Genomic DNA, 24801 nt, shown 5'->3' with positions numbered 1-24801 from the left:
TCAAAAATAACAGTGAAGTTATAAAGTTGTTAGCTTTTTTAAGCATTGGCCTATTATAAAGTCATACTTTTTACTTTATCTTAAGAAAAAATTTTTCATCAAGTGCTTATTAGAGGACATACCGAAAAATGTAGGAAAAAAACTTGCAAAGTTTTATTCTGTTGTATTTCTTGTCATACCAACATTGATTTATAACTTTCTTAATGTTAGTTTAATCATTTCTCAAAAAAAGTTGCACAAATGTGATAACCAGTTCAACCAAAGTTAAGATTTTTGTTGTTGTTGTGATTTTGAGAAAATCACAGAAATGAAACGAAAAAGCAGTAAACGTTGTAACAAAGTGACATATAATCAACAAGTTAATAAAAAGGTATGAAGGATGAGCTCCAGGATCAGTATCAGGGAGCAAGTAAATTATTAACTTTCAGGAACTGCGTTAGAAAAACTTTAAAAACAATTAAAATGACAGGTGGGGTTCATCCAGGATTTAAAAAGTTACAAAATCTTCGGAGCGTGAGAACAATCTTTCTTTCTTCAAGCAAGAAACATTTTATTTATTTACTTAGGAAAAAACTTTGGTTTTTATGCATCCGTCAGAATATATGAATAAATGATAAATTAACAAAAAGAATTAAAATCAATAGGAAAAACCGATGATGACGCCCATACCCTGGTGTAAGGAAATATTGCTTGGTTCATTGCTTGGACCATGAAATAGTCAAGGTCCGAATAAAGTCCATAAGTAGTCTAAAACAAGAACTACATACAACTTAAAGAAGTATTTCAAAGTTTGCAAGAATCTTAATAAATCGATGTAAAAGACATAAATAGCTTCCAAAAAATCACACGAGCAATATTGTAGTCTCTAGTTTTAATCTTTATTGTTAATGCGCCAGTTTTGATTGATCATAGCTTTTTATTATTGTGTTCGATAACAATATTATTACATGTTTAACATGCCATCCTCATGCAAGATTTAAGAACAATTTTTCTTAAAATGATAATAATAATAATGGCTAATATTTACTTTTAGTTTTTATTTTATGGTACTTAAAAAATCAAAAAAATTATGTGCCTATTTTTTGAAACCCCTAATTTATAGATAAAAATATTTCGCAATTTAATTCACCCCAAACCATTAGGCTAAAGCGGACAAAATTCAGCGGTGATCGCTCGAGCTAACTTTTTCTTCACGGAGCAACACAATACCAGTTTCTAAAAACCATCGTTGAATGTTAAACTTTGTTTTTAAAATGTACCTATATTTGGGTATAGATATAGATGTTTTAACAATAATCATCTTTATTTAGCCAACCTGACCTGATTAGTTTGGTTAATATTTCTATGAATGTAATCAAGTTGAATTTCAAACCTGATTACATTCACAGACATATTACACTCATACACACACACACACACACACACACACACACACACACACACACACACACACACACACACACACACACACACACACACACACACACACACACACACACACACACACACACACACACACACACACACACACACATACACACACACACACACACACACACAAATATATATATATATATATATATATATATATATATATATATATATATATATATATATATATATATATATATATATATATATATATATATATATAATACATTCATAGACAAAGAGTGAGAGTTTAATTTTTTTTGCCTTTTGCTTTTAGACTTATGAAATGGTTTCCATAAAAATGAAAGTCATTGAATTGAATTATATAAAACTTGACTTCTTTGAAAAGGTATACCTAAAAATCTTTTAGCTTGATATTTTATTAGTTTATCTTATCTTTATTTTTAGAAAACGTTTGAAAAAAAAAAAGTTAATAAATAAGAATAAATTTATTGATAACTTGAATGATTACTTTAAGTTATTTCTCTTAACTCATTGTAATAGTTTTTTATACATTTCAAATTTTTTTTTCCGAAGAAGTACCAAGTTTCTCAAAATGGTAAATCCAGCATCCAGTATTTAATAGTTCCTCATTTTTTATAACAATTGCTGTTATATTGATTTTATTAGGAGCTGGATTCAATAACAGTACATTTATATGTAAAAGACCTGAAGTATTGTCGTGTACAATTTGAAACTCGACAATTTAATGTTATGTTCCGTACCAGGTAATATGTTAGTAATAGTGAAAAATTTATTTTTGTAAATCACACTTTTAATAGCAAAAATCCTCCCCCATGTTTGCTTAAATTTTTATCTTGGATATAAGTTATGATTATGTTATTGATTGAATAAGAACTATGAGATCTTAGTTCGTTTCTTTTTCACTTTTGTTTGGTGAATGATTTTGCCAGAAATTCCAAAATGTATCATCTCATTTGCATGGTGATTTGAGAGTTCATATGCATACTTGTTTTCTGCCTTCTATTGATTTTGTAAAAGGCATGAGCAATATTCTTATCTTTTTGTAAGTTTATTCAACATAGGAGACTGGTTAGCATTTAATTCTGGATATTCAATGTTGGGTTATACAATATAAAATCATCAAAAATAAAAATAAAAAAAGCATTTTTGTCACACTTATATCTCGGATTTCGTTCATTTTTACCTTATTTGCAGTCTATAAGAAGTAAATGATAATTAACAAATGTATTAGCTAAAAATGTATGAGTTCTTATGATGTCATCAGTTGAAAGAATGCTGTTTCAGCATTTTAGTGATAATTTAAATTGCTAACTATGCAACTTTTTTTTCATTAAACATTTTCATAATAGTTTAGGAAATTTTCCTAAAATTTGAAACCCCAATAGAATGCTCAAAATTCTCAAGACTTAGTTGTCTCAAGAAATGCCTTGTCTATCCAATTTAAAAATAAAGAAAGCCACACAAAAGAAATGGGGTAAAGTTTAATTGTATATCATTATCTTATCTTAGTTCTACTGAAAAAAACTAGATTCATGCTTTGTCTCAAAACTAAGATGTTATCAACGTTTTGTAAAAATTAGTTTCATGATTAAAGACATTGTAAAGACTAATGTCTTTAAAAAAATTTTTAAAAATGAAAGGTCAATTTAAATTTATTTAAAATTAGTTTAATTAAAGGAAGTCTTTAGTTTAGAACTGGTTTAGGGCTTATATAGTCTTGGGCAAAGGGAGGGAGCTAGACAATGTAACCCCCAAACTTGAATTTGAAAAAAAATAAAAAAGAATTAGATAACAAAAGTGTAACAATAACAAAACTAAATATGTTTTAAGTTTGTGTTATATGCTGTTAATGTATTAGCTTGAGACCAGGCTATATTTGTATATGTAGGTGAAAGTTTAAAGAGCCTGTGACAAATTAGTAGTGGAATTTTCACAACACATTGTAAGAGAAGCTAAGGGATGCTATTTTTTAGACAGATGAAAGGATGCATGACCAATTCATGACAGATCTGAAGGATGATATTTCTATTAAATGTCTACTATCAGAATCTGACTATTTAAAATATGACTGGCTGTGGGAACCTCTAAAATGCTAGGATAGGTAGTTAAGGAGTTAAATGTTGAATGGCAACTCTCAGATAACTGTTGGCAACATAATTGTTGCTCAAGTCAATAGATATGCATAATGCAAACTCAATTACATGTTTAAACTGTGAAACCTCAGAGTTATAGATATGCACTTCTGAAGCCATGTGCACTACTTATCACACAGCAGATGATTGTCAAGAGAAATTATGTAAATGGATAAAAGTAAATAAAGTACGAATTCTCATTCTCAAGAAAGCTTATCTCCAAATTCACATTTGTAAAAAGCTTTTGCCTTATTAATTGGTATTGTAAACAGAAAATGATATTTTCTTATGAAGATATACTTTGATATCAATGTGGTTCCCACAATTATGATTACCATTTTTTGACATGTGCTCATTATGAACCCAACCCATAAAAAAAGGCATGTGATAATGATATTGATAATATAGCTGTTGATGAGAGTATTGAAACCATAAAAACCTTTTGAAGATGTTGATGAAGGATGATTTTTGGGACTAAGATATAAACACAATGAAAATGGTAAGCTTATATGGAAGTAGGGCAACATGGTGCAATTTGAATCCTCATAACTTTAGTTGATATAAAGACTACCTTGATTGAAAAATGCAAATGACAATGCAGAAAAAAGAAATGCCATTAATCATGAGAATCAATGAAGTGCTTCACAAGTTCACAATGATCACCTTTTGACTAGAGTTAGTATGCAAATAAAATTTCCAAAGAGGATGAAGGTTTTATTTGCTTTTGGGAGCATGTATTATTATTAGTAGTCTATTATAATTGCGTGTTAGATATCATGTATCAGTTAATGATGTTTGTCACTTAGATGTTACTGGTGTTATTAAACCAATTATTTATATTATACTATTATGTTATAGTTGTTGACATATTTGTTTTGTGTAATGTTATTAATGTATTAGTTTAAGAGCTATATTTCTATATAAAGGTGAATGTTTAAAGAGGAAAAATTCTTTTTATGTTTAGAAATCAAAAATTAATTCAATGTTGTAACAAAACTTTTCTTGTGTCAAAAAGTATTCTACCACCTAAAATCTTTTTTCTAACTGTATTTGAGTTAAGTCAATGTCCTCTTTAGAAAATGAATTTACACAGATTCCATTAGCTTGACTTTACACAAGAAAAACATTAAATTAGCATCCAAAGTCTGCCCAGTAGTTATTTGTTTTAGACTTTCTCGACACACTAACATTTTAACAGAACCACCAATACCATCACAAGGGGATTTACCATAGCAAAATATACCCATTCAGTATTTAGGTCAAAATCTTTAATGTGATGACTTAAATTGGGCTGCCTAGTCATTGGAAAAGTACTTCATACATGATTTTTCAGGTAGATTTACTTTAATTATCAAGTTGTCTTCTTGAATCTTGCAAACAAACTCTGTCATGATCAACAACTCCTGAAAAGTAACAAAAAGAATTTCATTTGAGAAAGTTTTCTCTATAAAATAAAATACAATTGGAAAATGTGAACATTGAGTTTTGCCCCAGTGAAAACCTTGAACTTCATCCTGGACATTTGTATATTTGTAATTTTCAGAAAAATCTTCTAAAATTAAGCATTAATTTTGCTTAAGATCTTTTCTACAGTTTACAAGTATCTCTTTTATGTTTTTGTAATATGTGAATGTGTAGCAGGGACATTAGGATTGAGTAGTAATAATTTTTTTGAACATTTGGTTTTTCTTAATACTGATAAAGTCTTATTTGACATTATTCTTGAAAACTCATCACTTTGATGAAAGTTAATCACTAATTTGACTGTTTCTGGTGAAATAGGGTTTTAAAGTTTTTTCTTGCAGTGATGTAATAGAATCCTTTTCTCATGTTTAACTTTTATTGAAATTCAAACATGATATTCCCTTCTTGCAGGATTGCAACAAAAGACAATTCAAAGTAATTTGATATTTTTGTGTGTTCATGATTCTGGTGAGGGTATTAACAGTTGCACCTTATGGTGATAAGAGTCAGTCAATCAATTTTTTTTTTTGATTTCATACATTAAACTGTCTAGATCATGATCTTTGTTTATTTTATTGTTTGAAATGGTGCTGTTTATTTCTTTGTTAAAGAAGCTTCTTCAATATTATATGCTAATGAAAACTTTTTTGCAACTCTGTCTATAATATCCTCAAACTTTTGTTTTGCTGCAGGCATTTTGCTGTGTTTCGGAAGACTTTTCAATTTGACTGGTGAAATCCCAAGCAATTCTATAGAGGTATCAAACTTATACTTTTTCTCACTTTGTGATTCCCACTCTCCTGCAAACAACTCATCAGTTTCTACTGCTTATTTGTAACATTTGGTTCACAATTTCCATTCTGAGGTTACATATACTTAGTTTTCTTGTAATAGCTTTGTCAAGTCAAAGGAAATCTTTAATTTGAAAAAAAAATTTTTTTAATAAGTTTTAAGTAACTGAAAAATTAATTCTCATGAATCTCAATAAAATATTTTTCTTTTTATTCCCATATTACTTCTGCTTCACTATGATAAATTGTTATATTACCTTTAACAGCACTTTTCTCAAAAGGATTTCAAAACTTTATTTTTCTATCAAAGTATTAACAAAAGATATGCTCAAGATAACAACATAATTCCTATTGAACTATATTCTTCATTCAAATTTGCTTGCTTCATTTTTTCCTCTTGTTGTTTACTTTGAAAATCTTGGAGTTAATAAAACCTTATTTTCTAGAAAAACCAGTTTTTTGGAAATGAATGCTGTGAACCTTTTCTATGTCACATTTCTCCATATTCAATATATTTATTATTTATTCACTACCTTAAACAAAGTTGTACAAAATAATCAATATCTTTCTATAAGAACTTACAAAAATTTTTTTTTAAAAAAAAACAAACAAACAAAAAACAAGTAACACTTTGCTTACTTTTAATATATCACTCTAAGCCTAGTTACCAATGAACAATTTTAAATATTTTTGAGAAATTTTTAATATTTTTTTTAAATTGTTACTTCTTTTATTGTTAATTCCAATATGCTATATTGGAATTAACTTTTCCAGAGGAGGTGACAAAGTTTTAAAAAGTCTAATTTAAACACTTTTATCCAAAACTAATTGATGGTAGTGAGAATTTAATGTTTTGAAATAAATAATAAAAATGCATTCAAATGCCATAAAGCTATTTAAAGTTTGAAATTAGTTTTCAAAGTCTATTTTAGAAATATTTTATCTCATTGTTAAAACAAAAAAAACAAAAAATGTTAAAAATCTACGAGGGGAGGGACTATAAAAGACCTAAACCAGTCACTAACAATACTATTTTAAAGAGTTTCATTTTAATAGAATGTTTTTAAAGACCAAAATGCTCAAAAACATTTTATTAAAAGTTTAAAATATATTGTTTTTTGAATTGATCAAGCATTAGAGGCAAAGCATGAATCCAAATTTTTTCGATAGGCCTAAGATAAGCAGTTATATACTTTTTCTCCAGGGAATTTTGATAACAAATTTCATTTTAGCTCCAAAAATTATTAGTTCTGAATAAAATTGGATAAACAAGGCATTTCTTGTGTTTATGAAGTCCTGAGAGTCCTTTTTTCGAATTCCTTGGGCAAAAATTTATTGGGGCTCTAAATATTAGTAAAATTCCTGAAACCATTATCAAGATGCTAAATGTCAAAGATGCTTTGTTAGCTCTTTACATTATTATTAAATGCTGAATCAGCATAATTTAACTGATGTTATTTCAATAATCAATGTGTCTATTAGCTAAGTTTTTTGCATGATTTACCAGTTCTCTTTTTTCAGTTAATCTCCTTTTTCACTAAAAGATTGCTTTTCTTTTGATTGATGGTTTTGTGACATCCATGCTCTGTTTTACAGTTAAAAGCTTTTAATGTATGCCTATTTTGAGATGTTTAATTCAAATAAATTTAAATATTCAATAAGTATTCAAATTTAATCACCAACTTCTATTTCTGTCGCTTTGTCCGCTAAGATATGATTAGGTTGATCATCATCTTTTAACAAGTATGGGAAAATGATGTTATTTCTCTGAACTATTTGGTCTATTTCTTTGTAGTCCTTCATGTCAAAGATAAATTACAGATTATTAACAGGCATATCAATGCCAGCTTTTTCCTAGCTGGTTCCTAAGACATAGTCTCTGAGATTCCAAGCTTCTGAGATCAAGTATTGAATTGGTTTGAGTCTTTTTTCTCAAATCAGCAAGAGCAGGAAAATCTAGCATTTTTTGTATTTTGAAGCACTAGAATACAGTGAGGAAAACATGAGCAAAGCTATGTATTCATCTTACACACTTATCATATCTTTCCGCCCCATTAAAGAGCATCAAACTGGGGTGGGTTGAGGCTCACCTTATCTGTAGCATTCTCTGTAATCTTCTGTCAAGTAATATTCTACTTTGACGAGATTTCAATCTGGAGTTATCAAAGTTTCCTGAGTTTCCACCAGCAAATTTATTTATAACAGGCAAAACCATATTTGTCTGATTAACAGATAGTCTCAGCCTATCTGCTGCAGAAGTGATTTCTTAATATTGCAAAATTCCTTTGTGGGGTGCAGAGTAAAAAGATCTAATCTTCTATTTATGAAGGTTTACAATTCAAATCCCATTAAACCAACATCTAGTAACATCTAAACAACTTCCAAAAATATCTTCCTCAAAATTTTGTTCTTCATCATTTACTTGTCTTGTTCATCCTGGATATTTTCTTCTATTCTTTCATTTTCTTGATTTTCTAATTAGATCTTACTTCTTTTATCTTTGCCCTGATCTAAAAAACTGGCTGCACATGGTTGCTTTTTTTATCATCGAATTTAACATCATCTTACTTTTGGGACAAATTATCTGGATTTCATGATTTTCTGTAAGATATCAGGAGACCTAGTTATAAAAGACAGTTCAACTTAGTTAAGATGTTGCCACATTTTCCTTCAGAATCACTTCTTTGTTTCTTGTTCTTTAAGCTGTTCCACTCATTCAAGATAGACATCTAATACCAAATTTTGTCTTGCTTTGTCTCCATGTTTGGCACATTCCAGAAAGTTAAAAGAGCGTTAATAGCAATGATGTTTTCTTTGTTATGTCATAAAAAAAGAAAAAGTTATTGATGGTAATGGGTGACATAAACTAAAAGTTGTTAAATGCACAATTTACAAATTTTCATGTTGAAAACTATAAAGTGGGGTTTTAATATTGCAGTACTTTCAAAAAAATTAGGAGCATTAAGATTGTTAATTCTTTTTTTCAAAACACCATAAAAAAGAAACTATATTTGATAAAGACCTTTTCTTTTTTTTACATGCCAGGAAAATATTTCTAGAACTAATTTCTAACTAACAAGTTCAATAGCTTATTCCTTTTTTCCACAATACAGTTTTATCAAATGAATAAAAAAAACATCAGAAAATAATGTAAAAAAAAAATAAATTTAGATATATTTTATATCTATTTTCTTGTCAAACTAATTGTGTTATTAATCTATGTTAGTTGGATTATTTTCTATAAAAGTTACCTAAAATCCTAAAATTTGTCAAGAGTCAACCCAAAGTTAAGTTAATGTAAACTCCAATAAAAGCTGCATAAAATGTATGGTAGCCAGAGGCTCAAAGTTAAGGTGGTGTAAAATTAGTGTTGTGCGGTCTTAAGAAAAGTGGAAAAAAGTTATTTTCAGTAATGAAAGTAGCTTTAATGTAAAAAATAGGAAAAGTAAAGTTGTTTATTGTAAGATTTAATTCTGATACTATAAAAATTATTTTGTTGTACCAAGGTTGAAATGTTGTAGTGGGAGGTGGACTGCTTTAACTTTAAAGCAGTAAAGTTTTGTAATATCTATACCAAGTTGAATCAACCCACAAGTTCAATCAGTAGACATACTAATTGATTTAAAAAAATGGCAGGAGTTTTAAGAAGTTGCACTGTTAAAAGCTTGATGGAAGAAAATGAAATAAGGGTATGGTCCTGGTCACCAGATCACCAGCTTGATTACCAGATTTGAATACAATTAAGTCTTTTTAGGGTGGACAATTAATGAGGTTGAGGTCTGTAAATAGCATAAAACAAGAGTTAGATACTGTTTAAAGAAGAGTTCTAAGTTCTATGAATAAAGAGTTCTAAGAGTTCTAAGAATTACATTGAAAAAGAGTTCTAACCAAATTGAGCAACAATTTTCTTAGATCAATACAAGAGAGGTTTGTAGAAAAAAGCATGGGAATATTTTAAATACTAATTTTGATATTTTGTTGTACAAATCTTGAGATCACAGATTTTTTATTTATTTTTTATTATGTTTAATAATATTTTCATATACAATTGTATCCATGATGTCCTGATGCAAGTTTTTATCTAAGAAACAATATTTCTTGAAAATTATTATGTTAAAATTAAAGTTATATATTATAAAAAGTTATTATTTATTTCATGATACTTTAAATAAGTTTTAATTAAAAAATTCTTAATGTGCTTTTTTTTTGAATGCACTGCATATATAATTTCTGGCAAATGCTAAATATAATAAAAACAATAAATCAAACTTTTTCTCAATTTATTAAAATAATTGAACAATAGTCAACTTTTTTAAAAATGATTTAAGTTGAAAATATCTGTCAAACAATAAATTTTAACAGCTGGAAAACAACAAATGAATTGATAAATTAAAATTACTTTCAGGAAAACAAAAAATCTAAAGTATGTTGTTGACGGTAAGAAAAGAAATAGAACTTTAGATTACAAAAATCTGAGGCTTCTGCATATTTGAGGAATAGCATTTGCTGCAAGATTCTTTGTTAAATACACCCAAAAAACTGTGTAGTTAAATACACCTAATAAAGTGTAAATTGAGAAGTTTTGTTTTATCTATGTAGCTAGATTGGATTTGTTATTGAATCTTCAATTACTTTAAATTTCTTCTTTAACTTCTTTTAAGATATTAGCTATTTTATTTTATAATGTAAAGTTGATATTGAAATGAGTCATTATGACCAAATTTAAAAAAAAGGTCCAACTTTAAATTGATATTTTAAGGTTTATAATTGAATTTCGGCCAACATCAAGCTTTTGAATAATATTATTACTAAATTGAAATATTAGTAGCTATTATCATTTTTGTTTATACAGTACAAAAATTGATTTGTTTAAACTCCAGCTCAAGTCCTTTAGTTATTAATATTTAAATAATACTCCAGACAATTTATTTCAAACTTACTCTTTCTGTTTAGCAATGAAGCATTTTTGAAAACTCATTCTGGTGATGTTTTAGACTTATTCAGTTACCTCATTAAAACAAGGTTTGAAGAGACTTTAAGATTCAAGGTTTTTCAAATTTTGAAGCTAACTATGAGTCTGTAAGCTATCCAATACCTTATTAATATTTTTTTCATTTTCATTTATTTTTAATGAAGCTTTGGTTCTTTAGAGAAGACATAGAGCATGCAGATTGTACCTATGAGATAAAAAAATATTATATGGAGCTCAATATAAAGAAAAAAGAGCCTTCCAAATGGGGTTGCTTAAAAGAGAAGCATTCTGAAGGTTACTTTTTTAGATTTCTTTAGTTTATTGCTTTTTTTGACTTAAAGATCTGAAGTAAATAACTTTAGAAGTTTTTTATGGCTTAATCATAATATTTTCTTTTTACAAGTTTTAAAAAGATATTGTTATTTTTTTTAGACATTTTAAATTTGTGACAATATTTTAGAAAAAAATCTTTACAAGAATGGTTTGCATCATAGTACTTCAAGCAAGTTTAATATTCACTATCCAACCAACCAATTACTTGGTGGTAAGTCTACTCCACTCACAAAGAAAACATCTGAAGAAAGTTCTCAAGATGTTGAAGCCTCTTTGCCTAATGCTATCTCTATTTCATCAAGTAATGTTCGCAATGTTAGCAAAATAAATATAGTTTCTGATCCAATGTTGGGTTTAACAGGGTTGGAAAATTATGCTAATAACTGCTATATGAATGTTGTTCTACAACTTCTAGCAAACATATATGAAATCAGAGAGTATTTCAAAAGTAAATTTTTAAAATAATTTGTTCATGTTTTTTAATTTGTTACATTTTTATTAAGCATTTTAAGATTGTCTACTATAAAACATCCCCCTATTGCCACATAGTTATAACATTTAAAATAGAAATATGATATTTTAATAATATTTTAGTAATTTACTGAGTCCACTTTAAAGTTACAAACTTTAAAATGGACTCAGTAAATTACTTCCCAAAGTTACATAGTTTTTTTATTTACTTGATTTTTTGGGTTTTGGTGGAAAATAAGTAATGTTTGCTATTATCGTTGGTATCATTTTTAGTATTTATCAAAAATTTATTTATCAGATGATGTTTTTTTGAAAGACATTGCAGTCAATAACCCACTAAGTTCTGGTGGTAAAGTAGCAAAAACATTTGCTGAAGTTGTGAAAGCACTATGGTTGCCTTCAAGAAATGCTTTTAGACCACTTGCCTTAAAGGTTTGTACACTTAACTTTGATCTCATTAACTATCAGAATTAATTTGTGCAAGGAGGTTAAAAGGGATTTCTGTATTGTGATACCAGGAAATTCATAAAGCTTTTTTTAGTTTGACCAAAGTATCTTACAAATGTCTTAATTTGTAATAAAACACATTGCACCATATCAAAAATGAAGAAGCAGTTAAAAAAAAAGTGATTTGAATAATAGTAATAAAGTAGTATTTAAATTAGTGTACTGCAATGGTGACCAGGCTATAGTTCTTTTTTATAATGTTTTGATCAAAGGTACTTTTGTTCATTTTTTATTTCTTTGTATTTTACATTAAAAGCATTCTATTTTTATTTTGAAATTCTGATCATGTTATAATTTTTTTAAATTGAACTATTGATATGCTTATTATGTCCTTACATTTAAAGAAAATTTGCAAATTTAAAAAATGGTAGTGAAAAGGATGGTTATTATTATAAAAGTGGCAATCTTCGTCAAATCATCAGCTTTAATGATTTTTGCTGACAATTTCATTTTCTATAATTGGTGTCAAGGTTTTAAAAATTTTAAAATTTTATTTATTAGCTTCTATACAAGATTAATATTACCAAATATTTATATTTAAGCAATTTATTTTGGGGTTATAGCAGGATCATAAATTCAATAGCTTTAGAATAAAAAAAAGTCAAACCACCTTAACTATTTTATTCAAGTTTTCTTTAACATTACTGCTTTTTTCTTTAACATTACTTTGACATAGGCTGTTCCTGTAACAGTGAACCTCACTACAATCTGTTCTTTGTTAACTTCTGAACTACACTAATCTAACAGAAATTGTCAACTGACATGAAATCAACTCTTTCTTTGACTGTCACAGAAATTTGATGGGGCTAGTGTTTGTGGCACCAAATTCCTTAAAATTCATAATCTTCATTGGTAACTAGCTCCAAGTAGTGCAAAGAAGGAGTACCTAGAATTGTTTGCTTATGATTGTTTTGCTTGCGATTGTTTTGTTTACAATTATTTTGCTTGCAATTGTATTAGTTTCTCTTTCACCTTTAATAATTCTTACTTTTGAAACAAACGAAAAACAATTCCTTTTTTTTTTTTTTTTTTTTTCTCACTTTAAAGTTCAAACAGTCACAGTCAATATATGATGACAGTTGAAGGGAACACTAACTGATTTTCCATTGTTTTTTATACTGAAAATAATTTTTAGGGTTTCTGGAGTGCAAGAGTACTTATGACTCACAAGGAATACTTTTTGCTCATATACAATAAAAATAAGCAATGTTTGTTTACTTACAAGTTATTTTTGATGGTTTCAATAATGTGCTTCACTAGTTTTTTGACCAGTATTTTGGCAGATTCTCAGATTTGTCAGAAGATCAGAGGTATTTTGAGACTATCAGAAAAAAATCAGGCCAAACATCATAGCTGAAGCCAGATATTTGGTTTTGAATGTATACTTTACATGCTCTCTGGAACAGCTTGAACTGGTTGATGACTAATAAAATGATTGGTTCTGCTGTTTGAGACAGAATCAACAGTAAAAATTTTCTCATCTGAGAGAATGACTGTTGGTCTCTTCTCTCCAAGAGTTTCTTTTATTTTTCAAATCTTTTTTCTTTGACACTTTGAAGCTAGGTGTTACTTAATCCTGCCTCTTGACTTTGCGTTCAGACCACATTTCTGATGGTATGCTCACTGACAGATAGCTTAATAGCCATTTTCCTCTTTTCCCATACTGGATTCTGAGAAATTCTACCTTTGACTGCATTGATCATCTGAGGATTTTAATCTGATCCCTTCAAACCACCTCCTGGCTTTCTCTTAAACACAACCAGTCATTTGAATATGTTTAAGCACAGTGTAGATAGTACTCAGAGGCTTGTTTAGCATCTTGGCAATATCTTTGAGCCAAGGACAACAATGGACTTATTTTTACCACTCATCCATGGACTTATTTTTACCACTTTTTGGCTATTTTTTCATTTACTTTTATTTTCAAAGATTTTTGCATCAATAATAAATTAAATGCAAAAAAATAACAACAGAACATTTATTTTGAAATTGCCTAACTTATAATGAAATTTGCAGTTACATACAATATAAAATGATTTCATCATATTAAAAGGAGTTTGCTTTCAAGCTCAAAGATGCTGATGTAATCCAGTCAAGGTGATTACATCACCATTTGTAATTTTTTTTATTCATTTTGTTGTTAATGTTATTAGCAATAGTACATATTTTATTGGGTGGATTTTGTTTTCCGCTCTTTGAGCTGTTAAAAAAAACCAACCCATATATAACTCAAAATAACCTGTATACTGAATAATATTCAAAAGAAAAAATGAAATTTTTTCTTTTTTTTTTCATTTTTATCAAGCTTTTTAAAAAAAAACAACATAAGTTAAGAGAATTAACTTTTTCTGATTACAGTAATCCATAAGGTACATTCAAATTACTCATTGGTTGAGTTTGAAGCTTTTATGCTCATTTTACTTTTGAAATAAAATCTGTGTGTAATTAATTAAATTGATCTAGTTATTGTGTTAATGTAAGTTATTATGTAAATGTTATTTGTTATATTATTCCAAATAAAGTTATTAATAAAGAATAAAAAATAATCTTTCAAGAATAATAATTTTATAATTTCAGAATGTAATGGGGAAACAGTGTGCATCATTTCTTGGATTGCAACAACATGATGCTCAAGAGTTTTTTTCATCTCTACTTGATAATCTACATGAAGTATGAGTTAAAGAGCAGTAGTTTTTGTTAAGTTTATTGTAATGTTAATGGTGTCTTTAGTTGTTTTAGTTTACTAATTTTGAAAACTAGTTCTGTTGTTTTTTGTTAAAATTAGTGTTTTTAATATATAAAGTTATATTTAAAATAAAAAAATTCAGCTGTTCCATAACTTTTTACTAATTACAAAAGGGTGCATTTGAAAAAAAATCTTCTGTTCCTGGGGGTTTCTTAGGTAATTCCTAATGAAATTGGCCTCCTAAACCTGAATATGACATTCATTTTGCTCAATCAGGTCAGGTTATTGAAATACAGCACACCTTTTTTTTTTTTTTTTTTGAGAAAAACATAATTTTTAAGAAATCTCTCATTTTCATCCTAGTAATGTAATACATTGTAATAATTATTTGTGAACTAAAAAAAGGCTCAATTTAACTCCCCTTTATTAACTTTAAACTTAAAAACAACTTGTGAAGTAATCGAATACTGTAAAGAAAAAATCTATTTCCTGAGGAAAGAAGTCCTTGATGCCTTCTCTTTGTAAAGAGTTTTTAATGTGTTTGTGAAGAGTTTTAAATTTGTTCGTCCCATTTAAGACACCAATAATAGTCAGCTAACATGTTTATGTCCCAACGTCCTTAATATTTGGTCTCTATTGTTTCTATATCCTGGTGGAATCTTTTACCCTCTTCCTTGCTGTAATCTCCACAGTTTTCAAGAAAATAGTCAAGATGTGACTGGAGAAAATGCATTTTTATTGACATGCAAGCTCCCAGTTTTTCAAAGCTTTTCATAAGCTCATTGACATGTGAAACATATTCAGAGCTTCTTTTATTTCCCAGAAATCCTTCAATTACTGTGCTGAATGTTCGCCATGCATCTCGTTCAATGCCTACCATTTTGAAATCAAAATCTTTGTCCTTTAACAGAGTTCTAATTTTGGGTCCATCAAATATACCTGCTTGAAGCTTGGCATCACTGATCAGTGGGAACTTTTGCAATAGATAATTAAAAGCTTGGCCTTATTCAGTGCTTGTACAAAATTTTTCATCAGACCAAGTTTGATATGTAGAGGAGGAAGTAAAACATTTTCTGGAGGGATTAGTGGTTCAGCTATCATGTTGTAGCTGCCAATTGTCAATGCCTCCGAGATGGCCAGTCTTTCTGCTTATAGTGAAGACTATTTGCCCTTCTATCCCATAAGAATAAGAAGCAAGGGTATTTTGTGTCCCCCTCTCCTTGCATCCCAAGTAGAAAGCACACAACCTGAAAAGAAGAAATTTATTCATAAAAGATCAAATCTTAGTAAGTTAAAATAGGGGAGAGTGGGGTTGGTTGTCACACTTTTTACATTTTAGACTGCTCAGCTTTTATTTTTTTATCAAATCAATGCCAAACTTTGCACAAAAGTAGTTTAACTATTTCCGGTAACTATTAGAATATTTTTATGACATTGAGTGAAATATTTTTTACTGTAAAATCATTTATCAAAGACCTCTTCCGTGTGACAACCAACCCCACCCACGGGGTTGGTTGTCACATACTATGGGGCTGGTTGTCACATTTTTTGGTATGTTTGATTATATTTAAAACTGGTACCAATAATTTTTGTTTATATAATACCAAGAATAAATCTGAATAACCTGGGAAAAAAAAGGCTATATACTGAAAAAAAGAATATACTATATACTGAAAAATGTTTTTTTTTTTCAATATAACTATAAACTGATATATATATATATATATATATATATATATATATATATATATATATATATATATATATATATATTTAATATAACTCTATAAATGAATACATAGATACTCTTCATCTTTAGATGAATTTAAGACTGTAAAAGTTTTTTTTGGCAAAATTTGACTTTATTGGATCTTCTATTACTATGTCTACCTAATTATCTGGTATCTGAATAGATTCTTTAAACCTTTTATTTCCTGGTTCTGGTTGCATTGAATAAGGTTTACAGTCTTTTTATTTAAATCAAGCTGTGAATAAGGTGGGTCAGGGCGATCAGTTACATAATTAGGACAATAATCAATTTCAGTAAAAATATCAGGATTTAATGGGTAAATACCTGTTGCAGCAAAACCACTTAAAATATTGTGGGAAGATACAGCCTTTGGAAATGCAATATTTACTATTTTTGGAATATCATATATTGTAACGGTTTTTCCAGGATTCATTACCAACCATGAAGTCATAGCAGTATTTATATAGTTTTTGAGGGGACCATAAACTGCCCTGTCCAACTTATGCGTGCAGTGCAGTGGAAAGGTAAGCATTACTATTCCAATTTTTTTTTTGCCACATCTAAACCTTAAATACTAAGGTGGGTTTCATGATTGTCAAGCAACAATAAACAAGGTTTTTCTTTAGTGCATTTTGTATTGCCTACAAAATGTTGTAGATATTTTACAAAGTTTTCTTCTTTCATCCAACCACTTGCATTGGCATCTCCTGCGCTTCCTGTTGGTGCTCCTATTAGGAAATGATTTTTAAAGTTTTTACGAGGAAAAATAAAAAAAGGTGGAATGCTATTTCCAATAGCATTTATTGTGCATGCTAATGTTACAAGAGTTCCTCTTTCAGCTGACATGTTGGCTCCTACTTGTATTAATTTTTTTTTTGCAACAACAATTTTAGGTCTTTGTACAGTAGTTACAGCAGTTTCGTCCATGTTCCGAATGTCATTTGGTGAGAACAAGTAGTTTTGCATACAGTGCTGCAAATTGCTAAAAAAATAATGCAACATTCTGTTTATTGAAATTTGTTGTTCGACTTAAACTATTAGCTTCAGGTTACCTAATGGAAATATTTGGGTGGCGCTTTATAAATCCTGTAAACTAATCCTTACCAGCTTGTTCCTTTACAACCCAAGAATTGGGAACTTTTATATTATTTTTAACTGCAAGCTAGAAAGCAAGCTTTTTTACTTAAGTAGGAGTTAAACCAAAATAAATTTCTGCTGCTCGCAACAGGTATGTGACAAGTTCTTTTTCTACTTTGTCTGGCAATATCTGTTGACTTTTTTATCCTATAATGTTCATGCAGGTGGAGTTTTGATTTTTGTCAAATAGATCTGTTATAGAACCATGTGATGGGTTAGTAATAAAAATTTTTTTACAATAACAGTTAATGTTCTGTAATTAATGTCATGGTTTTTTGCTGCTGATCTAAAAGAAATGTTGTTAAACTTTACATCTTTAATAGTACATATAATGATATTTCCGGAAGTATAACCTCTATTAGTTTTTCTTTTAAAATTTTGTACCATGTTTTTACTAAGCAAAGAAAAATATTTGCAAATAATGTATGCACAAGACATTATATATATATGTATATATATATAATGAAAAGAAAAAAGGAATACAGAAGTTCAACTGTTTGTTGTGTGTGTGTGCGTGTGTGTGTATTTATATATATATATATATATATATATATATATATATATATATATATATATATATATATATATATATATATATATATATATATATATATATATTCATGAGAATTTTTTGTGGATTAAGTTACTCAAATGAATAAAAAATTTTAAAAATGTACATTCAAAGCACAATAAAGTAATTTTTGTTTGGTAAAAGAAAATTTCTAAGTGAGCAAAGTTTAACTTTTTCATATCAAAAACCTATAAAAACAAATAACTTGTTTTCTACACGCTAAAAAAGCTGAAAATTACAGTGAAAATGTTTTTTTTAAGTAACATTTTGATTGAATGATTTTAAAGTTCTAAATCTTACCTACATTTTCAGTAATAAAATTTGTGACAACAAACCCCGCATAACAACCAACCCCGCTCTCCCCTATATTTCTATTTCTTTCTAAAAAATTACCCACAAGTGCTAAAGTATTTTCAAAAGAATATTGACAAGAAAACTTTAATAAGTATTTTACCTTAAGGTCACTGCATATTAGCCAATTGTGGTTGGAGTACTTGATTGCATCAATCAGTATTTTCATGTTCTTGTAGCTTTCTGTTATATGAACTGAATGTCCAGGTCATAGGTACAGATGCCATTTTATTGCCAATGTGTAGGAGTACTGCCTTTAGGCTTCTACTAGAGGAATCAATAAAGAGCCTCCATTCTCTTGGTTGGTAAGGAATGCCAAGTGCCTCTATCATTGCAATATGCCAACGAGCTAGAAGAATCAACTTTAAAGAACCTTTAAAACTTTTCTTCTCTGTTTCTATACCAATAGAAGGTAGTTTCTTTGGAGAGGAGATTGCTCTTACTAAGATAAGAAATTGCTCTTAGAAAGACCAAGATCTCTGGTCAAGTCATTTAATTGACTTTGAGTGAGTGGTCTTGGCAAAGTCATGCTAGACGTTGGCTCATATGTCACAGATGTCAGTGTCTTCCACTTTTACACCTTCTATATCCTCTTCTAGTTCGCCTTTCTCAGGTGGAGAAGGAACTGGAACTCCTGGGTCATATGGTACTGGCTTAATAACAGAAGGAATATCAGGATAGACTACCATGTGTTTGTTTTTCTTATTGACGCCTGAAAAAATTCACATATTTATTTTCAGACTTTTTTCCACTTTTCTATACAATTTAAAGAATTTTTTTGTTGAATTTCAACACATTTTTTATAAACAATTCAAACTTTATTAGACTAAAAAAAATAAATATGTTTGGATTAGTTAAATATTGTTCTTTTAAGAAATTATCTTACCTTGAAGCTTGGTCATACAAAAACAGCAGTCTGTAGTATGGTCCTTGCCTTCTCTCCATACCATCCGTACACCAAATGGCATACAGTTTGCTGTGCCCTCATTCCAGGGCCTTAAGGCTACGACACAGGCTTTGCAGCATATATGTGGGGCAAAGCTTTTGTCTTGATCCCCAAGCCTTATTCCGAAATATGCACTGTAAAGGGACTTTACTAACATAGTTATGCATTGCTGATCACTAAAAGTTACCTTTCCACACACATAGCAGAATCTGTCGGGACTGTTTTTACATTTTATATTCATTTTTATAAAATGAATTTTATTTATCTCATATATTACCCTGTAAAAAAATTGACAATGATAAATAAAACTTTATAAATATACTTTTGATACTGTTTATAAATATATTAATACACAACTGTCACCTGGGAATTGTAATAAAATGGACACTCAGCTGTTATATGCGGTATACGGTATAGAACCCTAAGTCCTATCTTAAAAACTAGACATGATTGACAAATTTGAATCCTAGGTTCGGATTTAGAAGGCAAATCTCATTGATAATCACCTAAGAAAACCCTAGGAACATTTTTGATGCAGACCAGTGTTATTGATGATGGTTTTTCATTCTTTGTTGGCTTTGTTTTTTTTTTTTGAAGGATTTGAATCAGCAGTGTGTTTCTAAAGAAGATTGTGAATTAAATGTTAATGAGAAACCTGATACTGCATGGAATGCACATGTTAAAAGAAATAACTCATTGATTGTCAAATTATTTCATGGACAGTTGAAGTCAAAAGTAACATGCACAGCTTGTCACAGAGTAAGTTTAAATTTTGATTAAGTTTAAATTAAAAGTGAATTTTAAAAAAGTCTTAAATACTCCAAGAAGAGTAGAGTGTAAAACTTTTTAATAATTATGTGTTATTTGCTCTTTCTCTGTTTTCATTGTTAACTTTATTGCCTAAAAGTTATGAGGAATTTTATTTGGCTCTAAAAACTTTTTTTTCAAATATTTTAGGTGTCTTATTCTTATGATCCATGTGCACAAATATCCTTGCCAATTCCTTCTGTAAAGCAATGTATTTGGGTTCTTTTCTTTCCTTCCAGAATAGATGCTGTTCCTTTGATGATTCCTCTGCAAGTATCAACACCCAATGCAACTATTTGGCACCTGCTCAATATGCTTCAATCTTGTATAAAAGTTTTACCTCATCAAATTCGATTGTTTTCTGGGCTGACTGATATTTGTAATGATTTGAAGATACCTCTCGCATCCCAGTTTAAGTATAAATATGCTATAGCTTGTGAAGTGAAAGAAGAGAATATTTCATTACCTGTTTTCCAGTATCTCTTGAACGCAAACAGTTTTGTTTATTGTGACTTTTGCTACAAAAGTGAAAAACATTTGTTAACAAAGCTAAAGCGCTGTACAAAATGCTTTGCAGTCTCTTATTGCAGTCGGGATTGTCAAATTAAACATTGGCAAACTCACAAGTTGTCATGTTCTAAGGATTTGAAAATGCAGGTTGGCATTCCATTTTACATCAACATAACAAGGAATGATTTAACATTTGAATATTTAGAGTCTGCTCTAAAATTGCGAGCTAGTGTTTCTGTGCAGTTTTCAAATTTGTCTGATACAAATATGACTCCTTCAAATATGGAAAATATCCCAAAGTGCAATATTTTAATTAAAGTATCAAATAAAATGAATGTAAATGATGATTCTACATCCTTAGTTACTAAAGATAATTTTAGTGAAACTATTATAAAAGGTGTTTGTTTAATTATTGAATGGCAAAATTGTCCAGAAGAACGAGTTCTCACCAAGGAGGAGCCTGTTTGTGATTATTACAAAAGTTTATTTAAAGAAACACCTCATGATGAGGAGCATTGTACCTTGTCTGATTGCCTTCGCTTGTTCATGGAGCCTGAAAAGTTGGATGGAAATGAGTCATGGTAAGTTAATGGTAATTTTTTGGTAGTGTTAAATTGATTGTAGTAAAGTATTTCATATTCTGTCAAAAAATGTTTGAGAGTTATTTTCAATAAAGATCATGTTTCATTATTATCATTTATTTACTTTTTTTTGTTTTTGTTAACTATAATCTTTCAGGAAATGCCCAAAGTGCAAAACATTTCAAACAGCAAAGAAGGAAATGACAATAAGCTTGCCATCTTGTTTACTCTTACTGCATCTTAAAAGGTTCTCCTATGGAGAGTATGGTGAAAAAATTACTAAAACAGTTTCATATCCTCTAAGGTATAATTTAGAAAACCCACTAAAGAGATTAAAACTATTTTAATTTCCTTATCTTTACTTAATTATTGCTGTACAAGTTTACTGTTGTTTTTTTTAATTCATTTTTTAGCAATTTTGACCTAGCACCATTTGTTTGTAAAGAATCATTAGATAGAATTGACTACCCTTTAATCTATGATCTTTGTGGAGTTATATCACATCTTGGCACTATGAGAATGGGTCATTATACTTGTATGACTAAAATGTTTAATCAGCGTGACCAAGAAGAAGGAGGTATTTTTTTTTTCAAAAGGAATAATCAATGTATATAGTAATAGCTAAACATTGTTTAATGGTTTTTTTTAAAGACTACTTGATATACAATTGATTTGTTTTAAAGTTTATGTGAGTTTTCCAATGCTATTAATTTAAAAAATTTTAATCTAGGATGGAGATTGTTTGATGATGAAACTGCCACAAAAATTAAACCAGATAAAGTTGTTTCAGCAAATGCCTATGTTCTAGTATACAGGTTGCGTGGTACCTCAGATATCTTGAAGCTTGATAGGTATCCTGTAAACACCAGTTCAATAAATGGTTTTTTTTCTGAAAATAATCAGCTTACGAAAAAAAAGTCAGAGTCAGCTAGTCTTAAAGAGAATTCAGTTGAAATGTTTACAAATAAATATAAGAGGAGCATTAGTTTAGAGTTTGCAGAAGATAAAAAGAAAATTGCAGAACTGTCTCCTGAGTCTCGGAGGTGCTTGACATTTTTTGATAAGGGCAATAAAGCAAGAAGGTCTGCAAAGCATTTTTCTTCTTCATCTGAAGAGTTATTGTCATTGTCTAACATTGAAAAAATGAGCTTTGAAAGTAAGGATGATTTTGGTCAAGATTTATTGAACTTTAAAAATCATACTGATTCAGGATTCAGTCACAAGACGGGTGAAGAGAATAATTCACATTTCCATAATACTGTAGATGTCCTCACATGTGACCTAAGCTGTACTAGTTTGATAGATGTTCATCAAGATTGCAGTTTAGATGTAAATAACCAAATTAGTGTTCTGAGTTTAAAAACTGTCCAAATAGAGAATGATGATAAAGTGTTTCAAGATCTCATAAATATGGATGAAGATGAGCTTGATTGATTGTGTTTATGTAAAAAAAAACTCAGGCTAACAGATCACATCAACTTATAAACACGTTAAATATTATGTAAATTATATGCAATTATTTCTGTGATTTTAAGTTTTCTAAATTATATTGTAATTTTTTTTTTTATATTGAATATTTAATGTGTAATAAAATTTGTCAGACTATATGCATTTGTTACTATAGATGATTAGTATAGTTGACAATTGATTAATGCTCTTTAAACTATTTGTGTTTATTTTGGTTTTTGTTTCTGCAAAATATCATGTTTAATATGATAAAATCTTGATGATTAAAGTTTATCTCTACTTATTTCCATTATACATTTTTGTTGTTATACAAAATGTAAAAAGTTTTAAAAGTTTTAATTTTACCTCAGAAATTAAGAAAAAAATGGATCCAATGAATAGAGTGAAAGTTCCCGTTGTTAGCCGCAGTACACAGCTTCTTGCAAAAGGTTTGGGGGGTTTCTTTTGGTTTTGGATATTATGGCGAGCTAAACATGACTGGAGAACATTACTTGTGAGTTTTTTTATCTTTAACATTTTCTCAATACTCATAATATTTTCTTTTTTTAAAGTGAATTATGATTTGTCTAATTTGAAAAATATTTATAAAATACATTGTTTAATGCAATTCAGTAGTAAATGCAGATAAATATCTTAAATTTTCCAAAAAATGACTCTCAACAAATTTTGAAGTTGAACATAACATACCTTTTTCTTACTTAAAAACAAACAAATATGAAAATGATATATGAGATTGCAACTGGCTAATCTGGTTTTAAAGCATAAATGCACTAGGCTTTTCACATAAACTATTAAAGGTGAGAATCCTAGTTTTACAGTACTTACCTTGGATTTCACAACAGCATGAAAGAGGTTTCTAATGAAATGGTGCTCTTTTTTTTAAGTTAATTACTCACCATAAAAATTTGTTAATATTTTTTGATAGACATGAATTAATTTTAATATTAGTTATTAACTTTTTTAATTTAAGTAATTAGGTGTGCCCAAAGTTTGCTGCCATTGTAAAAATATATATTGTTATTGTTTTTAAAACTTTTGACCTGTTTACACTAATAATCTTATCTGTTTACTAATTATATTTAGCATAAAAATTAATTTAAAAGTTGTTTCACAACTTTTTAATAATCTAAACAAAATGCAGTCTACTTATGTTGTCATAATTTAGTCATGGATTTGAAAATTCTGGTTAAAAAAAAGCATGCTACTTAATGTATGAAAACTACTAATTTTTTTTTTCAAAACGTTTTTAAAAAATGATTCTTTTTTAGTTTGTATTTAATTTTTAGGGCCATTATGAAGCAGACAAAGTATGGATTATTCCAGAGCAGAATACAGAGGATCCCCATCATTAACTTTGGAATTATTCTTGTACTAAAAAAGGAAATAGTTCCATATGTTAAAAGTTGATATTAAGCTTTTTGTATTACTAAATATTATTCGATATTTGAATGAGTTTTTACCAGGTTTTTTTTGTTTCAAAACAAAAGACTTTGGTTTGAATAGAAAAACAACATTTTGTTCAAAGTGTCTATCACTGTTAACATTTTCTCATTTTGTGAACTTTTTTGTGCTTTAAATTATTTTTTTAGCACGATTTCTCAAAGTTTAATGATTTTAACGTGCGTGTAATTGATTCGTAGAATAATGTTAACATGCAAATATGTTTAGAATAAATCATTTCTAAAAATAGAAACTGTGTTATATGATATACAGGTGACTCATGCTTGTAATTGTCGTTTTTCTGTTTTAGTATCATTTGGGTACATTGGTTTATAAATTGTTTTATAAATTCTTGTTTTATAAATTCTACGAATCAATTACACGCACGTTACAACTTTTTAAGTATTAGACATGAGTCTTTATTTAGTAATGCATTTTCAATTGATATGGGTGCACCAAAATATCAAAA

The 24801-nt window shown here is 28.7% G+C and overlaps 2 protein-coding genes and 1 pseudogene across 7 annotated transcripts; 2 read left to right on the top strand and 1 right to left on the bottom strand.

Annotated features, from left to right (window-relative positions):
• Nucleotides 1-1127: 1127 nt before the first annotated feature.
• LOC145189971 (ubiquitin carboxyl-terminal hydrolase 19-like) lies at nucleotides 1128-23091 on the top strand. 6 transcript variants are annotated; one of them, XR_016449573.1, is made up of 13 exons: nucleotides 1128-1269; nucleotides 1709-1780; nucleotides 2062-2159; nucleotides 10757-10825; nucleotides 10954-11069; nucleotides 11236-11556; nucleotides 11878-12011; nucleotides 14664-14756; nucleotides 20125-20286; nucleotides 20574-21425; nucleotides 21583-21729; nucleotides 21839-22002; nucleotides 22156-23091. XR_016449573.1 is itself a non-coding variant. In XM_090077682.1 (13 exons), the coding sequence occupies exons 2-13, from the start codon at nucleotides 1718-1720 to the stop codon at nucleotides 22857-22859; spliced, it is 3012 nt and encodes a 1003-aa protein (XP_089933808.1). In that variant the 5' UTR covers nucleotides 1128-1269; nucleotides 1709-1717; the 3' UTR covers nucleotides 22860-23091. The 6 variants fall into 6 exon arrangements, 4 of the variants coding, with proteins under 4 accessions (XP_089933808.1, XP_089933809.1, XP_089933810.1 ...); XM_090077682.1 differs by having other exon boundaries at nucleotides 20485-21425; XR_016449574.1 differs by having other exon boundaries at nucleotides 1146-1255.
• On the bottom strand, nucleotides 5388-7606 carry LOC149892059 (uncharacterized; annotated as a pseudogene).
• Nucleotides 23092-23210: 119 nt separating the features above from the next.
• Nucleotides 23211-24351, top strand: LOC145195798 (NADH dehydrogenase [ubiquinone] 1 beta subcomplex subunit 2, mitochondrial-like). The gene is made up of 2 exons (XM_090077690.1): nucleotides 23211-23385; nucleotides 24179-24351. Exons 1-2 carry the CDS (start codon nucleotides 23257-23259, stop codon nucleotides 24242-24244), a joined length of 195 nt encoding a protein of 64 aa, XP_089933816.1. The 5' UTR covers nucleotides 23211-23256; the 3' UTR covers nucleotides 24245-24351.
• The last annotated feature ends 450 nt before the right edge of the window (nucleotides 24352-24801 follow it).

Source organism: Hydra viridissima, unplaced genomic scaffold, assembly GCF_058129835.1.
Source record: "Hydra viridissima isolate aposymbiotic clone 2 unplaced genomic scaffold, HvirCarnegie_v1 scaffold_2, whole genome shotgun sequence".
In the NCBI taxonomy this organism is placed as follows: Eukaryota; Metazoa; Cnidaria; class Hydrozoa; order Anthoathecata; family Hydridae; genus Hydra; species Hydra viridissima.
This window is presented reverse-complemented; position numbering and strand designations above follow the sequence as displayed.